Source organism: Lutjanus erythropterus, chromosome 20 (genome assembly GCF_056507025.1).
Source record: "Lutjanus erythropterus isolate fLutEry1 chromosome 20, fLutEry1.hap2, whole genome shotgun sequence".
Classification (NCBI taxonomy): domain Eukaryota; kingdom Metazoa; phylum Chordata; class Actinopteri; order Lutjaniformes; family Lutjanidae; genus Lutjanus; species Lutjanus erythropterus.
Genome location: NC_139336.1, coordinates 27,490,565 through 27,505,464, shown reverse-complemented (window position 1 = coordinate 27,505,464; position 14,900 = coordinate 27,490,565). Strand labels below are relative to the sequence as shown.

Here is a 14,900-nt window from a genome sequence, read left to right as displayed (position 1 = left end):
AGTGAGTGCAGCCAACCAAAGTCATGCACTTCCAGTTCAATCCTCTAGAGTTTGTTAACAGGATCTGTAACTGAGCCCACTGCAAGCCTCAGTGCTTAATTCAGATTTATTGCCCAGATCTTTTTTTTTTGTTTGGCTGTACACATTATTTTGTAAAAGTGGCCAGATCAGATTCCAGTGTGAACTGGTCACGGCCCTGAAATGCCCTGCATGAAGCAAATGAACAACAGCAAAAACATTACACACAGCTTGGCATAAATCCAAAAGCAGTCTGGATGATGCTTACAACAGTTGCATTGGTTAGACGAGTGCATTAGGTGCATTAGTGATTACTGGATCTATGTTGGTTTAAGATGTTTCAAAATTGCATTTAAGACATTTTAGAGCCTTAAATTCAGATGGATTTTAGACTTTATAAGACTTTTAAGGACCTGTGGAATCCTTGAAAAATGCAAATGAAACATTTGGATATTAATTCAAATTGTAGCCTACTAAGCGACTAACTATGCTTTTAGAAGTAACAAAATAGACTGCACAGTGTAAAGCATACTTAAGAGTGGAATTACAGTGAAGCTGCAATGACTAATCTACTGAGTGTTAATCAACTATTAAATTAATCCGTATCTACTTTGGTAATCTATTTACTGTTTTGAGTAATTTTTTAATAACAAAAAACAGGCCAAAGTCTCTGACTTCAGCTTCTAAATGTGAATATTTATATAGGTTTCTGGTTTCTTTAGTCTTCTAGGGCAGTAAACTAAATATCTTTGCGGTGTGGACAAAACAAAACATTTTACGAAGTCATCTTAGGCTTTTGGAAACAGTGGTCAACATTTTTCACAATTTTCTAACATTTTATGGAGCAAAGAACTAACAGATTAATTGAAAAAAATAAGAAAAAATAATCTCGTTAGCTGCAGCTCTAAATTACAGACTTGGAAAAATACTACGGGTACACAAAAGATTGGCTTAAGTACAGTAACATGAGTAGAGGCAATTTGTTATCTTCACCCAAAAATCATATTTGGGCCACTTTTGCATACAGTGTGAACGCAGCCTTATAATCCCTCATTGTTGTAATGCTTTCTATGATTCTCATCCCTACTTGAACACAGCAGTGCAGTCAACGGAAAATCGCATGCCTATTAGTCATTCAAACTTCTGAACACAGTAAACCACGTGCTTTATAAAGCTCTGATGATTGTGGGAAAAAAAAGTGGAAGTTTTTACCTTTTTAAGGCGGTTGTCCATTAACGTGCGGAAAACATGAGACAGCATTAAACCAATCCCAGCGACCAGCAGGACACCAGAGATGATCCCGACCGCAGGGATCGCGCAGGATCGTCGCGTCATGTCTGCAGGTGCTGCCAACACAGAGAGCCGAGCGTCAGACCTCTTTGGGATGAATGGAGACGGATGTTAAGCTAGGTTTACCACACAAAACTCCTATAAAGGCTTATGTTTAACCATACAGGCTGTGATATGAGAGCTCCAACCTCGTTTTCCACGCGGCTGTCCCTTTGTTTAGTTGAGAAGTTTCTTCAGGGCTGTGAACTCTAGCAGCTTGAAGTAACGGTTGGAGACGTTCAATGAGATCCGGACTAGTTTCCTCGTTGCAAAGAGCCGTTAGGAGTCTGTTTGCTTACTTACTTTAATGAAGCGGTAAACTTTGACAGCCACGAGGTTCCCTGAATCGGACTGGAGTGGCTATCGACCTAAAAGCGCTTGCAATACTAAAAAAAAATGCCACGGCGTATTTGTAGCGGGCTGTGAGGTCTTCCCTCCCTCAGCCGCGCCAGCAGAGCGCTGATTGGTCGTCACGGTTTGTGCCCCCTCGGGTGATGAGTGCGCGCGTGAGTGTATCGCCGCGTGCAGCAGCTCGAGGACACCCAGCTGAGTAATTCAGAGAGCGGTAGAAACTTTTTTGACGTGTAACTTCCTCAGACGATCTCAGCTCAGACAGATGCGTTTTAGTGTCACTGAAATGTTCACGGTTGAGCAACTGACATGAATGAAAATCAAATAGGAGTAACTATAATATAAATTATCTGTTAATGTTCTCATAAGCCTATTCAATGAGAATCAAGTAGGGGAGACTGGGGACGGTGGCAACACTCTCTGGATTGCTCTCAGTTGCTGAAACACCAGGGTTGGAATTACACAGTGGTTTTAGGGGGAGGCCTATTCATATAATATTATTAATAGCATATTAATACTATTGCTAGATGCTGCTATTAGTATATATTTTTTATATATTTCTGCTATCGATTGCTCTACATAATATTTTATTATATTTAACTATATTATAATTGTTATCATTGCTGTCAGTATCACTCTGCTCTTGCACATCATACTCTATTGATCTTCAGTGCCTACCTGGACCTTATTTATTTATTTACATTGCCACTGGGCATACCTTGTGCATCCTGTGTACTTATTGTGTATATTGTGTATTTGTTGTATGTACTTTGGTTGCTATGACAATTTAATTTCTCTCTGGGGATCAATAAAGTTATCTATCTATCTATCTATCTATCTATCTATCTATCTATCTATCTATACGTTTTCCTGCACACAAAAATTTATGTACATGCATACATTATGTATTTATGATTTACTTGTACTTTAAATAGGACTCTATTTTTGTTAGTCCCGTACAAGTACATTACTGAAATATTACTCAACTACAAATTAGTTATTATAAGTTATAATAAGGTAATTATAGGTGTTTCTGCTATAATAACAGTTCACTAAGGCAACATGTCATGCTCTCTCTAATAAGAGTTATCTATAGAGGTGCGGATATCCTTTGTTGTAAATAAATCCCCTGTTACTAGAGACACACAATTGCCTCATTTCAAAACCTGTTCACCATCAAACCACAGCGTAACAGTCGGCACACACTCTTGCAGGATAGAAGAAAGGATGCATGTGACAGGTGCTTTCTGCGCTTGAACCTCAAACAATGTTGTGAAAATAAGCAAGAGGGAGTAGGTCAACTCAGAACTTTTATTCAAGTAAAAGTTGCACTACCACACTGTAAAAATACTACTACTAAAAAAAGTTACTTCAGTAACAGCACATTCACAATATAATCTAAGTACCACAAGTAAAGGTTCTCATGCAGAATGGCCCATTTCAGGATAATACATATGAGCTCTTTGGATTATCATTATTCATGCTTTAAAGGAACAGTTCATCTCAAAATACATATTTTTCTCTTGCATGTATTTTTTTGGTGCTTTGAGTACCATCTAGGCACCACCGATGTATGGGTTTCAAACACAGGTGGGGAAAATACACACATTCTGCGCTCAAGCAGAAGAGCCTTCGTCAGGTTGCAAAGGTCATGAAAATACACATCAATATTTGTACAAAAGTATAAAGAGAGCAATATATGAAACTTGTAAATACCTGACGAATAAAGAGAAAAGGGGGAAAAGGTGATGGGGTGAACACAGAAAAATGGGCACCCATTAAAAAGAAAAGGTCTTCTGACTGAAGACACCCAAAAAGATGTTAGATTTGACAATGTTTGTGCAGAGGTTGCAAACCTGCCGTGTTTTCTCTTTTGCAAGCTGCAACACCACTTATATAGTTTATAGACTCGAATGTGAATGCAGAGGAGGTGACAGACACGAACATCAGCTCCAAAATGTCAGTCAGTCTGGGACTTTTTCTTTTTTTTTTAAACTTTGTCCAGCCAAGGACTAATAAAAACTTTTTAAAACTTTTGGAACAGAACAGAGTGCCTTCTTTATTTAGAGCACCTGTTTTTGTTTTTGTTTTTCTTTTTGGAAATATTGTGGATCCATATTATTGTCTTGTTATGTCTTTTATTTCATTTTTTGTCTTGTGATGAAGGAAGTGCACAGTGATGCAAAATAAAAATAATCAATTATCCCTTTAAAAACTTTGAAACTAAGGTAACAGACCTGAGTATAAAATACAGATATTGGTGTTCAAATGTAGGAAGTATAAAAGCAACAAATACCTGATACCTGAAAAATCTATGTAAGTACAGTAACAAAGTATTTGTACTTGCAGTTTTGAGGTATTTGTACTTGAATACACAAAACCTGACTTGCAATTGTGGTGGAAAGTCTGAAAATGAAGACACGAAGACCAAGATTGTCTTTGTGGTGTTTTAATAGAGCTTTGCAAAGGATCAGTACACAGTCACACAGAAAGTGTAAAAGGAACTGATAATGAGTCAAGAATGTAAATCTGTCTTATCTGTCGTGTTTAAATTACGAATGGTAATTATGCTCATTTAAATGTGCTCTGATTTTTTATTGATTTAACAACCATTACTGTAAACAATAAATGGTGAACAGTCCAGGATGCTACAGTGTATTGGTCTCTGATTTCACAGACAGGATGTATTAGTAATAACAAGAACAACAACCAACCTTCACTTCTGTCAGGTCAGTCGCAGACTCCACATACCCACCGGCCCACCCATGTTCCCTCCCACTGGCACTGGAAAACATACATTCAGTGAAAGGAAAATAAGTACATTCAGACAAGGTAAGCAAAACAGATGACATCAAAACAAAATAAAACAAGAAAACAAAAACACCCAATAAAGTGTCAGGTACTCAGTAAAAGGTCTACAGATGTTGTCAAAGTGAGTCTGCAACTGAAAATCTAATCTTTCCAAGTTTGATGTGGTTTAGCATCTCACTGAGCCAACTGTTCTGTGACAGGGGAAGAGCACGCTTCCACCTAAATAATATGAGGTGTCTAGCTAAGAAAATTGTAAATGCCAGAACACACCATTTTGTAATGTGACATTAGGTGCTGCAAGTGGTGCAACACGAAAATACAAAAAGTGGGGCCAAAGGAGGAGGGTGAAAATGACCGATTATTTGAAACCGTGGTTAAGATGGAGGGTTTGTCCAGTCCAAAATGTTTGCAGGATTGTATCCAGATCTTGATCAAATTGGTAACAATTGGGTTTGGGGAAATATTGTGAATTTTAAGGGAAGGTGTATAGTTATGAGAATTTTGACGACAGTGGAAACGTATCACCTTTGCTGTCATTCCAATCACATATTTTGTTGATGTTGCATGTCCAGTAATAGTGAATAAAGTTGGGTAGTGTCCGATTTCTTGGGGAGTTGTAAAATGGCTTTCTTAATGCGTGGGCCTTTATTAGCCCATAGAAAGGATGGTATCATCTGATCTTGTTGACAAAAAAAGGGCTTTCTCATAATAAATTGGGATGTGTTGGAACAAATATAGAAATTTAGGGAGAATCGCCATTTTTCGATTTAACTGTAATCTGATTACATCTTTTTTGTAGGTGTAATCATGCACTCCACTCCCCAAGCCTGGTCATCATGGTAACCACCTCATCACTCACCACTAACTAGAAGGATCTGAACATTTGAAATGACTTTCCTGCAGAAGGTGTGACACTGATCCCACAATTTAACGCAAATTATCTAACTGGCTGCAGATGCAGATGTGATCTAGCCTGTTCACCAAAAGAAGTACAAAGAGGAAATGCAGTCATCTTGTCTCTAAATAACAGTCCTGACGTGGCTTCCTCTACCATAAATGCATCTTAATTTTTTCGTTGCTTTCAGTTTTATGATGCAGTCATCATATAATGCTGCAAAACTGTCAACCACAAGAATAACCACAACCTCTCTTCCACAGTGAGTGATTGCTCATCTGCATGCTTTAAAACTTCTGCATTTCTACTGGTGAACAGCATGCATAAAGTTGAGAGGACACAGGACTAAGGTGACCCGGCACAACAGCACAACATATCATACGTCAACTCTGACACACTGGGACTTGTCCGCAGTCAGCGATCATAAAGGTTAGGTTCCTGTTTTAAAACAACACTCACATGCCCACATTTAGTCCCACATGCAGTTTTCTGTTGTGGTAATGAATCCTCTTGTCTTGTCTTATGAAGAGATCTCTTCCAAATGCAGTTCCAATATAACTGATGGGGGACAGTCTAAGTTATCAAGTGCGTGTCTTGCAAAGTCTTTTTAGTATAAAATCTGCCTCTTTGTGTTGGCCTACTATCCCTCTGATACAACACTAGAAAACTTTATACTAAAACAACTGTAACTGTGGAAAGTAAGCCTCGATCAGCTTCATGTTAAACCTGCAATAACCTTTTTTTTACCCAGGTGGGGGCAGTGGAAACACAAATACAAGTTTCTTCAGTTTTTAAGTCCTGTGAAGCAGCATTTTGAGAGTATCTAACTTCTGTATCATGACGTATTTCCAAATGGGCAGGCAGGGCCTAACATCTGAAGGAATTTGATTTGTGTCATAACGCGACGTAGCCATCGTTAGCTAGTTAACAAATGAATATTAGGATTTTTTGGGCGGTTGGGGCGTTTGCACATAGATGCACAATATGACCATGCATTGATGTGATCTATCTATCCATCTTGACTTTAAGTTGATACTGCAGTATTATTAGCAAACTGCTTATTTGCACATCCAGCAGTTTTAGAGTGGCATTATCATTCATCATTTTTTCTGGCCACCTTTTCAATGTATGTGCAATGTTCTTGTAGCTCTGTTTTGGGTCTTTAAAAACCCCACTACATTCACCAGCATGTTGCTTACTGTGTCTGTCTGCTGTCTGATGCTGAGCAGGTTGTTTCCTGTGGGTTTTTAGAGCTTTTTCACAGTAAACAGCTGCCTGTTGAGGTAAAAAAAATGACGCAATGAGGAACGGTCAGAGTGAACCAAAACAGAGAACCAAAATGAGAACCAAAAATTATCTCCTAGTTTTGGAGGGTGAACTAAATAAAATGCAGTGGGACAGAGTTTTGAATAAGGATGATGGACATATTTGTTGTGATGAATTAATGAATGCAGTTGAAGGAGTTGTTGGGAAAAGCCTACGAACACAAACAGAACATCTCTGCTCTGCTATGTGGAAACAAGTAAATAGCCGTTAGGCAAATCGACAACTATGCGTGAACTTAAAATTGGGAACCAGCTGGTTTCTGACAGCAACCAAACTGCTTATGCATTCAATATTTTTTTTGTTTCCTCTGTCGAGCAGCTTGCCAGCACATTTAAAGTTCCCACTGTGGAGCTATCCACACACAGGGGAAATATTTGTGTCCTCTGTTGATCTGATACAAACATTAGCTTAGCTCTCTTTCACTGCCCTGCGGCTGCCAGTATTAGTTTGTTTCGCCACTGGGCAGTTTGAAAAGGAACGACCTTGAAGAGTTTACTCATTCATTTCATAAGTTACAGTCTGGAGGTCACATGCACTTATCTTCATTATTCTACTACTTTCCTGTGTCAGCCCAGAGGCTGTTTTGTTTTATAACCACGGTAGCTTTGAAAAATGCAAATAACGCAGCAGCAAAAATCATGTGCAAATGTAAACAAAAACAAAATATACTCTATCTTCAAAGAACAACCCTGTCGAGGAAAAAAAATCAAGAGCCTTTTTCATCCGCTGGCCTAATTTTAAAAATAGGTTATAGGAAATATATCCATTGTCTCACGCTGTCCCCCTGTAGCTTGCGCTGAATGGGCTACGGCAGCCCAGAAGTACTATAAACATCAAGCTTATGCTAAACATAACAGGAAAATGCAATCAGAAGTGTACTCTGTTTCAATAGGATGTTGCTCCTTTGAATTGCCATTGTGTGAGCAAACAGTGACAGAAGTAGTAGGATACATACACATACAGTTTAATTGAAGAAATCTTAATTTATTGGGCAGTAAATATTAATAATTAACAGCCATTTGTTTGATATAAGGTATGATTACAGTGAGACATGTCATATATGCTAAAAATAATCATGAACTTCAATTTTTAATTAATGCAAAACAACATTTTTTAAGCGTGCACCTCCCAACAACTGTCAAGTACAACAGGATGTGTGAAAATCAATATAATTAAGCACTACATCAAGACAAATCTGCAGAACATTACACAGGATTAGTGTGCCATCTGTTTGCCGTGTGCTTGTGCTGAAGCACTGATGTGGAAATATGAAGTAATTATTCAAATTCTGATACTTTTTTGTTTGTCGTCTCAACTGTGGACGTCTTTTTTGCTGTTGAGTAATATTTACATCCACCATCACTGCCCCTATTTTGCCTCCAGGGCCATTCGAGCACTCTGACCAGATGGTTTTGGTTGTTGTGTTCAGTAGTGAACATCGAAGCAGGAGGGAGATCACGGTCTTGCTGTTGCTTCCCCAGAAGTGTGGAACATACCAGAAGAGATTTAGAGGAAAGATTTATACTTGATCTTAGCAATAAGTGTAGCAATAATTAAACAAATGACAAGCGATTAGTTAAAGATGAAAAGTCCAAATGAAAGGGGTCGTGTAGGGAATGGAAAAAATAACCATGCTTGAAAAAAGATGTGAAAAATAGGTCAGATATACAACACACAATAATTCTATTTTCTCCTGTTATTAATTATATTGATGTCCTTGTATCAACGCTACCTGGTTGTTGTTTCCAGGGGATGATTTATCCTGTAATTCAGAGGTTTTCAAAGTGGGAGGAAAATATTACATTACTTATTTTTTACTTCTTACTTCTTACTTATTTTTTATTTTGAGGCATTGTGCGCTGCCTTCCCAACATCAAGACTGATTTAAACCAGACAGATGCGACAATAACAGCCTATAGAAAACGACGAAAATGACATACAGGACGTCACAATATGTAATAAGACATAACAAGACAAAAATCATGTAACAAGACAAAAACAATGACTTAACAACACTAAAGACATAACAAGACCAAAAACGAAAATGACATTAAAGATGTAACGACAAAAATGATATAACAAGGCTAAAGTATGTAAAAGACATAATAAGACAAAAAATTATGTGAAAGACGAAACAACGTAAAAAAAAATGTGACAAGATGAAAACGATGTAACAAGATAAAAGCAACATAAAATATGTAACAGGACAAAACTGATGTAACAAGACAAGAACAATGTAAAAGATGTAACAAGACAAAAATGACATAACAAGACTAAACTACGAAAAAGACAAGACAAAAATTATATGAAAGTCGTAACAACATACAAAATGTAAAAAAAAAAAAACTTTTGTACTTTGAGAACATATGAGAATCTGTACTTTTTCAGTTTTACTTGAGTAAAGAAGTTGAGTCAGTGTGTCCTTTTGTCACCTCTGAATATCTGGGTGAAAAGCACGTCGGGGTGTTATGAGTAAAGAGGTTGAGAAATTCAAAGCAAAAATACTCTCATGGCCTTTAGCCTGAGAGTGTCAAAAATGAGTGACTGCTAACTCCCACACTAAAGATACACACAACCACTTTAAATCTTGAAACACAGGTCATTCCCTCATGATAACCATGAAATATGTGGCTTCCATACCAGTCACCTTCTCTATCCTCGGTCTGGTCTGTCTGCTTTCTACATTAACACGCCTGGACACCAAAGTCCTGAGGCATCATCTGATCTTAAAGAAGCACCACCTCCACAGGAAGGGCTGAAAGACTATGAAATGTTATAAATCAATCAATCCTATAAACGCTAAAACAGATGGATTTTACTTCAGGTTAACATTGTATCTCACTTCGTCTTGACTTGTGTACACACGGACATTGTGGCATGGCTCTTCTCACAGGGTCTGGGCCTGTTAATTCAAGCCCACAGGATGGTTGAGCATCAGGGCGCTCTGCCAAGGTAAGAATGGTTAGATCATGGGGGAGGATTTCAGGGACAGATGTTTATAACACAGGCTTTACACATTTGCTGCCAGTTTCCAAATGGAAGGAAACTGTACCCCAGTCCAAATAGTGAGTCGGACCTATAGACTTGAAACCATATGGTTGTTTCCCCCTGCCCCCTCCTCCCCAGACTCGAGGAGGCTCAGGCAGGCTGCAGAAACACTGCAGGAGTGCAAGACAAGCACAACATTGTAGGAGTGATATGTAAGACGCGAGATGCTCAGATGAAGCTGTCCCCACGCTCTTGCTTTACCCAAAGCCCTTCGATAGTTTAATTCAGTAACAAGTAAGCTTACAATTAAGACAGAGAGAGAAACCTGTCTTACATTATTAATGATTTCATACGACGTTTACTCATTCAGGAAACATTTGGCATTGATTTGAACTCTAATTAATGCCACCTATAACAGTTATTAAGGCTCAGAAAAGAAATTTCAAAGGAGGAGACTGCAGCTGTAGCATTATTGTCAGTGAGTATTTCTACTAAGCATGTTTCCTTGATTTCTCATGATGTAGAAGGTTTCTCCTTTAACTTATTGACTCTTTTCTCCACTCCTGCTTTTAAGATAAATGTCATGCTTCACACTGGCATTCACATTTCTAACTCCACTGGATAAAAATGGAGCTCTGCCCTTTTATTTGCTTTATTTTTTTCATTCCCCATGTGCACACTCAGCTCTGTGTTAACTCAGAGTTAATAAACTAATTATTCTCAGCTTCTCTGGAACCAAAAGTTCTGAATTTCCTATCTGAGGCTGAGTTTACTCAGAGTGCATGATTAGAATCAGAGTTTGTTAAACCTGCTTTGAGAAATGACAATGCTAACATGTGGATGTTTAGCAGGTATAATGTTCCATCAATGTACCATCTTAGCTCCAGCTGAGGCTGAAGGGAAGGTCATCACCAAATATTTTTGTACGAGGCTTAAGGTTTGATGTAGGTATTCATCTCTGTTCTATTGAAGGCATTTTCTCCCATGTTTTTGCGTTTAGCCTGTGGGAGAACATCTGCAGCGTGACAGTCAAAACTTCTTAAATTGCTCTTTATCGGCCTTTGAAGAAGGACTTGCTGATCTTACTCCTCTGCCATTTAGGTTCAGGTCCATCAAACTTCCGTTGCTATCAGTCCAGAACACCAGAAGGAAAAGCACTCCCCAAGGAAGAGATTGCATGAAGGAGGCTTTGTCTGCACAAAGGTTATTTCAATATTGTTTATCTTTATTACAAGGACTGCTGCTTAAGTGTCATTTCCCAGGTAGTGTCCAAGAAACTGCCAAATAGGAGGATGTACTACAAAACAACCATTAACAAGTCACAGAGAATTTTTAAGAGAATAGCAGAATTTATTATATCGATACAATAATCAGAATGATCCTCACAGGGATTTTTGAGAAGCCATATTTGCCATATATATAATGATATAAAAATCCAAGCCTTGCTGCAACAGCTGTGTCTCTTACCCGGAGATTTAAAATGACGTTTCGTCAGTGCGATGCAGGAATGTCCCATACATCACCTCTGTTCAACTTTGAGCCCCCGCTCGTTCACTATACAGGATGTATCATGTCCTTGGCCACGGCATGTATGTTTATCTCACTTCCCAATGTTTTTCCACACAGTTTGAGGATACAACATAGGAAACATCGGAGGGGACTACAGAACACCACACCTACCACAAACAAAGGAAAAAGTTCTTTAACAGAGTGATAATGACACCGGTTCATACTATCTGACCCTTTAATAGAGATTAAATAATTTTTATAAAATTGTGGAAACATGTAAATAATGACTATCACTTATAAGTTACTCTTGTGTTTATACCAGCCATTAAATTTGAAGCAGGTGAATATGTGGTTCTTCATTACGTCATATTTAGTGACTGGATGATATCTTCTCCAAATGACCCCTTGTCTTGACTTGGCTGAGACGATGCTGGAACACCTAAAACAGCTGTGTGTCCCCTATTGTTACAAGCCGCCTGTATTTTTTATTAAAATGTTCCAGGGCCTGTTCTTTATTTATTTATGACCAATTGTTTTCTTTCCCAAAACAATAACTTGAGTGGCCTATATCAAAGTTATTATCTACTGATGTAATAGTGATACTAATAATAACAATTGCCTCCACAACAACAAAAAAAAATAATAATGGTAGTCTGTGCACAGTACAGCTAGGCAGTTTGACTTTCTGTGCACAAAAGGCTCAATTTACACTTTCTGGATATCACATTTTTTGGTGACTAAGTGTATGTATTTAGTATATACATTTTTAATGTCTTGATGAGCACATTTAATATGATAAAATGGCAATTTTATCCACTGCTAACCTATCTGCATGCTCCCAGACCATCATGATGCAACAAATCCATGCATATATATATATATATATATATATATATATATAAATATATATATATTTACCTGCTGACCTTTAGTAATGTTTATCCATGTAGACAATTTTGATATGAGTTGCAAAGTTTTAGAGATATTAGCCTTAGATATGTCTGCCTTCTCTCCAATATAACAGGACTAAATGGCCCTCAGCTTGTGGCGCTAAAAGCAGCAAAGAAAATATTTTTTAAAAATCTAAAATAGTATCTCTTTCCTAACATCATGACTTGGTTACTCAAGATACTCCACAGACCTTGTTGAGAGCAGTTTCATGCAGGTACTACGTTCTTTTTACTAGAAAGAAAGCAGTTCCGGTAGATTCTAAAGTAGAAAGAAAGTAGCTCCTACATAAAACTGCTCACAACAAGGTCTGTGGATTATTTTTAACAACTGTTAAATTGGACTAGTGCCATTTAGTTCCATTCTGATATCTCCAAAACTCTGCAAACTCTCACCAAAACAGACACACACAAACTTGATGGACAACCCATGCATGCCACAGCTTCAATTACTCATCAATATTGATTTAGCTCAGTGAAAAAGTATCCCAGACGAGCCCCAATCATGTTTCATTCCCTTGCGTAGACAATAACATTATAACCAAAGAGGTGTTAAACAAAATACAAGGGGCCCAAAACATCTAACAGGTGTCCACAGGTTTGGCTGGTGAGGGTGAGGTTCCTGGAGGGGAAAACCAAGGGGCAGAGAGCCATGCCAAGGCCCACTGGAACATTCTGGGGGCTGGTTATGGGGTTTGGGGAGGCTGAGAGCCCCCCATGGGGTCTGGACAGCTTTGTTTTAGGGTGCTGTTCATCTCACTGGCAAATTTATGCGGTTTACCCTTTGACAAGCACATCCTGAGCTGACTGCCAAGGTCAACAAAGTTGATTTTCTCAAAGAACAACAAAACACATAAAAACAGCAGACAGCACACGCACCATCAACCCTTTAACAAGGACTCACAGTAGTCAGTATTACAGCATACCTCTGCATGTAACATGCTTTTATAGTAGAAGAAAATGCTCATATTTTGTTTTTTTTTTAACGTTTTTGTCTGCTGAAAGTTCAGGCTTAAATGATTGTGACATAAACAGGAAAATATTAGGGAAGTAACCCAAAATTCCCTGGTTTCAGCAGCAACTGATATGATTAGAGATACTGTTTGAATAGTGAAAGACTGTATTTGATTAGGAAGTGACTGCAGTGTGATATTAGCAGAGAAAGATTATTGTTGTAGCCTGCAATTATGGGTCCAGTGGGAGAGATGCGTGCAGGTTAGTACAGTAAAGTTGTGAATACAGACCCGCTCCAGCACTATAAACATTAAAAACATCCTAACCAAAGCAAATATTACCGGCTAACTTGTGGCTGATGTCCGGCAAGGAAAATGGCATGAACAAAAATGGGACTCGGGCTGGTCAAGCAACAGGAAACCAGAGACTGTTGAGCCCACATCCTACTTAGACCTGCTCCATGCAAAACTCCGGCAGGACGATGCTGCAGAGTTGAGGGACAACCCATTCTTACACCCAGTGCCACAACTACAGTTACTCTTCAATGCTGATCGTGTTGTAGCTCAAGGAAAAAGTATCCCAGATGAGCCCCCATTTGTGTAACATCCCCTTTTGTGGACAAAAGCACAACAACAAAAGAATTTCACAGAGTAAGAGTGGACGTGGAAATTAAAGTGATTTATACAGCTCATCTTAATATTTGCAAAAAAAAACAAAGGTCTCAAAACATGGGGAATATGGGGCAAGATGGTCGTGCCAAACAGAAGAAATAAAATCTAACAATTAGCCCTGCTTAGCGCCTACCTCTGAAACAAACAAACAAAAGACTGACCTGCTAATCTAAAGAAAAGAGCTGCACTAAAACAAATACAGGAGTGACGCCAATCAATCAGTCTATTGCCTCTGGAGGAAAGTTTTCCTCCTGCAGTTGTAAAGTTGGCATAAAGTTTATTACAAAATAACTAGCTAAAGGTTTGTACCTTTTGTTTTAAGTGTTTTGTTGGATTTTATTGTAGGAAACAGCCAGAGGTGACTGTGCAGGTTCAGTTGTGGCTTCATGTTGACACTACAGGAAAATTCAAAAGGTCACCAAACATGTACTTCCAGAAGGCTGCGTGGAAATCTGTATTTTAGGATGCCATGCTGTGGACTAAAATGTTGAACACACAGAGGGTTGACGAGAGGTCACCAGAGTTACTTTGATACATCCTTTGGGAGCCCTTCCACATTTCCTCTTTATCTGGTCCTTGGTGAGATGTCTTGCCCATGACAAAAGTGGTTGACAGAGAAGACATCCTGGCATTGTTTTTATCAGGGCAAGATCCAGTAAATGCAAGAAACAGGGGGCTATTGTTCTACCTAAACACGTTTATTTTTAGGTTCACCCAGCTGAGCATCTGTTTGACAGTTGGTTTGAATATATTTGTACAGGTAGTTGCATTTATGACAATTAAATTGTGTCACTGGCTCGTCTGTCTTTAGATTTTCTGAGTTTGGTTATAGAATATGACTTTCTTGTCTTTCATGTATCTACAGTTAAGTAAAACTATCACATTTTCTGTTTGGAGGAGTGAAATAACCAGGGACCCTTACAGTACACAGGTATTTTTATGAGGAAGCGTGGGGAATGATGAGATAACCCAGTCTTTACAGCTCCAACTGGACTTTGAAATTTTGTGTACATGTTTTACAACCCAATAAAAACATTTGAGAGGATAACCTGCTTTTTACACCCACGAGGATAAATTTTCAAACCCGCTTAAATCATGGTC

At 38.4% G+C, this 14,900-nt stretch overlaps 1 protein-coding gene across 3 annotated transcripts in view; it reads right to left on the bottom strand.

The window, feature by feature from the left end:
* Window positions 1-1,750, bottom strand: part of LOC146308636 (lysosome membrane protein 2-like) — a 29,354-nt gene extending 27,604 nt beyond the window's left edge. For 2 of the 3 annotated variants that reach the window (XM_084745488.1, XM_084745486.1), the window contains exons 1-2: window positions 1,497-1,750; window positions 1,231-1,395 (exon numbers count right to left, since the gene is read on the bottom strand). In XM_084745488.1, the coding sequence (XP_084601614.1) occupies window positions 1,231-1,353 (123 nt within the window). In that variant the 5' untranslated portion in view covers window positions 1,354-1,395; window positions 1,497-1,750. The remainder of the gene's footprint in view (window positions 1-1,230; window positions 1,396-1,496) is intronic. The other variant, XM_084745487.1, reaches the window with a different exon arrangement.
* Window positions 1,751-14,900: the final 13,150 nt, after the last annotated feature.